At 38.1% G+C, this 3,203-nt stretch overlaps 1 protein-coding gene across 2 annotated transcripts in view; it reads left to right on the top strand.

The window, feature by feature from the left end:
• The window catches only part of RAB5A (RAB5A, member RAS oncogene family), a 42,106-nt gene that overhangs the window by 25,688 nt on the left and 13,215 nt on the right, over nucleotides 1-3,203 (top strand). Inside the window, exons 3-4 of one of the 2 annotated variants that reach the window (XM_006859163.1) lie at nucleotides 2,017-2,168; nucleotides 2,481-2,603. In XM_006859163.1, coding sequence (XP_006859225.1) covers nucleotides 2,017-2,168; nucleotides 2,481-2,603 — 275 coding nt within the window. The remainder of the gene's footprint in view (nucleotides 1-2,016; nucleotides 2,169-2,480; nucleotides 2,604-3,203) is intronic. The other variant, XM_006859164.1, reaches the window with a different exon arrangement.

Below are 3,203 nucleotides of genomic sequence, written 5' to 3'. Positions count from 1 at the left end.
CAAGAGATCAGACGACGTATTGCATTGGGCAAATCTGCTGCACAGGAACTTTTTAAAGTATTGAAGAGCAGAGATGTCAGCTTAAAGACTAAGGTGCGCCTGACCCAGGCCATGGTGTTTTCAGTAGCCTCATATGGATGCGAAAGCTGGGCAGTGAATAAGGAATATTGTCAGGAGAGAACAGTCACTGGAGAAGGATGTCATGATTGGTAAGATGGAGGGTCAGAAAAAAATAGGAAGACCCCGAACGAGATGGATTAGCCAGGTGGCAGCATCAATGGACTCAAGTGTGGCAACAGTAGTGAGGTTGGCCCAGGATCGGATATTGTTTCGTTCTGCTGTGCATAGGGTCACTATGATTCGGTTCCGACTTGATGGCACCTAACAACAACATAGACAGCATGCTGATAAAAATGGATATATGTAGGAATTTTACATACGTCTTTTCTTGGTGCACTGTGGGTTAGCGCTCCAGACTGCAAAGCCGTTTGAACTGCAAGGTCGACGGTTCAAGCTCATCAGCTGCTCCTCGGAAACCCTATACAAGGTTGCTTTGGGTTGGAATTGACTCAATGGAACTTAACAACAACATCTTTTTTTAGTGCAGCTAATGGAACTTAGAAACTTATATAGTAGTTGACAAAGTTTAATTCACATGATTGTAATACCTTCTAAAATTAATTTTAAGGAATACATTACATGATTACCTATTGCAGTGACTTTAGACCCTAGAGAATTAGTTAAGTGCTACAATGATTCTGTTGTAAGACTTGGCATTTTAATTTTAAAAGCAAAAATAACATTATTATATATTGCGAATGTTAAAAGCAAGGAGCTCTGGTCGCATAGTGGTTACGAATCGGGCTGCGAACCTCAAGGTCAGCAGTTCGAAACTAGTAGTTCCACAGGAGAAAGATGAGGCTCTATGCTCCCGTAGAGATTTACAACCTCGGAGACCCTGTACAGGGTCCCTATGAGTCAGAACTGACTCCATGGCACATAACAACAAGTGTTAAAAGCAAATAATCTTGAGAAAATCAAATGAGAAAGTTCAGATCCAGAAATGTTTATGCAAAGACTGTGAGAGATAGAAAGGAATGGTGAACAAATATTTAACAAATTAGAGTCCTGGTGTGGTGCTGTAGGATAAGCACTGCACAGCACGGTCGGTTTGAACTTCAAGGGTTGTCGTTCAAAACTCACCAGCCGCTCCTTAGAAACCCTAAACAAGGTAACTGTGTGTTGGAACCGACTCAACAGTACTTAACAGCAACAACAGTTTAACAAGTCTAGGCTGAGATCATGGTGGTGTGGTGGTGGTGATATGCCCTGAAGTCATATCTGACTGATAGGCATTCTGTGTGGGGTTTCTGAGACTGTAAATCTTTATGGGAGCAGAAAGCATCATCTTTCTCCCGTGAGTGTCTGGTAGATTTGAACTGCCAATCTTGTGAATAGCACAGTGCATAACCCACTATGGTACCAGAGCTGGTAGATTTGAACTGTCAACCTTGTGAATAGCCAATACATAACCGACTATGCTACCAGAGCTCCTTTGACTGAGATCATAATGATTACAAAATTAAAGTGTCATAATGTTTTGAAAGAATAATATAACAAAAAATACTAAGGTAGTGCTAATGGATTGAGACTAAATGCCCAGAATATGTCAGTCAAAACCAGTGGAATGGACTAGGAGCAAGGCATGGTACTGTCAGTTTAAATAGTAATTATGTTTATGATTCCCTTTTTTTCTCCAGTAGAATCAATGCACTCATGTTTTTAAATTTTTAGAAAATCATTTCATAGTATAACAAACTGTTTTAAACCTAAAAAAAACTTTTTCAGTTTAAGTTTTCACTATGATGGTCTTATGATTAGCTTCTGTTTGGAAGCATAGATCTTAAAGCCATTATTAACTATAATCCTGCAGTGTGTCAAGTCTCACTTTTTGTCTATTAAAATTTTTAGAGCGGAAAATGCTATGAACTTATTGTAGAAATTTTCTTTTTTCAGCTGCTTTTCTAACCCAAACTGTGTGTCTTGATGACACAACAGTAAAATTTGAAATATGGGACACAGCTGGTCAAGAGCGATACCATAGCCTAGCACCAATGTACTACAGAGGGGCACAAGCAGCCATAGTTGTGTATGATATCACAAATGAGGTAAGTACAAATAGAGTTCCACAGTGAAGCAAGTTTGAGTATCTATTTTTATTACTCAGAATTCTGATTAAAGATTTTGAGAAGTCTTTTTTCTTTTTAATTTTATTATTACTTTTTTTTAGTTAAGCATGACTTTTTTATAAGTTCGAAATGCTAATTTTTAAAAGTAAGACAACTGTGTCTCAGTATAGTAGTCCTAGACATTTCTTTTCTACCTGGCAACATGAGATAGTGGTTTAACCTTTCCTCATCATTGTGTTCCCTAATCATTTTTGAGCCCATGCCAAATAGGTGTTTCTTTGTATCAACCAGGAATCCTTTGCAAGAGCAAAAAACTGGGTTAAAGAACTTCAGAGGCAAGCAAGTCCTAACATTGTAATAGCTTTATCAGGAAACAAGGCTGACCTAGCAAATAAAAGAGCTGTAGATTTCCAGGTATGTTGAATTTAAATTTTAATCTTTTCACTATTATAATGTATAAATTGATTCAAATACTATGTTCATCTCAAGTAAATTACATACAAGTTAGGCTGATAACTGCAAGTTCAGCAGTTCAAATCTGCCAGCCACTCCACAGGAAAAAAAAATGAGACTTTTTTAACTCTTGGAAACCCTATACAGTGTCGCTGAGTTGGAACCAACTGGACAGCCCTTAATAACAATTTATGTCAATTCACACATACTCATGTTTGGTCTTAAAAAGATATTCAAAAACCGAAGGATCAAAAAACCTAATTCGTATCAATGTTAACTAAGATAGCAAATTCATAATGTTCTCTACTGCAAAATACATATAATGTACAGCATTTAAAATATCTCACTTGAGAGCTTCTTATCAGAGAAGTTTGCCTGTAGCCATTGTATTTGTACAAACAGTGATGGAATAATTTCCCATTTTGATGGTGGTATAGTCGGAGCTCTGGTAGCGTAGTGGCTACGAATCGGGCTGCGAACCTTAAGGTCAGCGGTTCGAAACTACCAGCCGCTCCGCGGGAGAAAGATGAGGCTTTCTACTCCCGTAAAGATTTACACCCT

The sequence above is a fragment of the Chrysochloris asiatica genome, unplaced genomic scaffold, assembly GCF_000296735.1.
Source record: "Chrysochloris asiatica unplaced genomic scaffold, ChrAsi1.0 scaffold00030, whole genome shotgun sequence".
Lineage (NCBI taxonomy): Eukaryota > Metazoa > Chordata > Mammalia > Afrosoricida > Chrysochloridae > Chrysochloris > Chrysochloris asiatica.
This window is presented reverse-complemented; position numbering and strand designations above follow the sequence as displayed.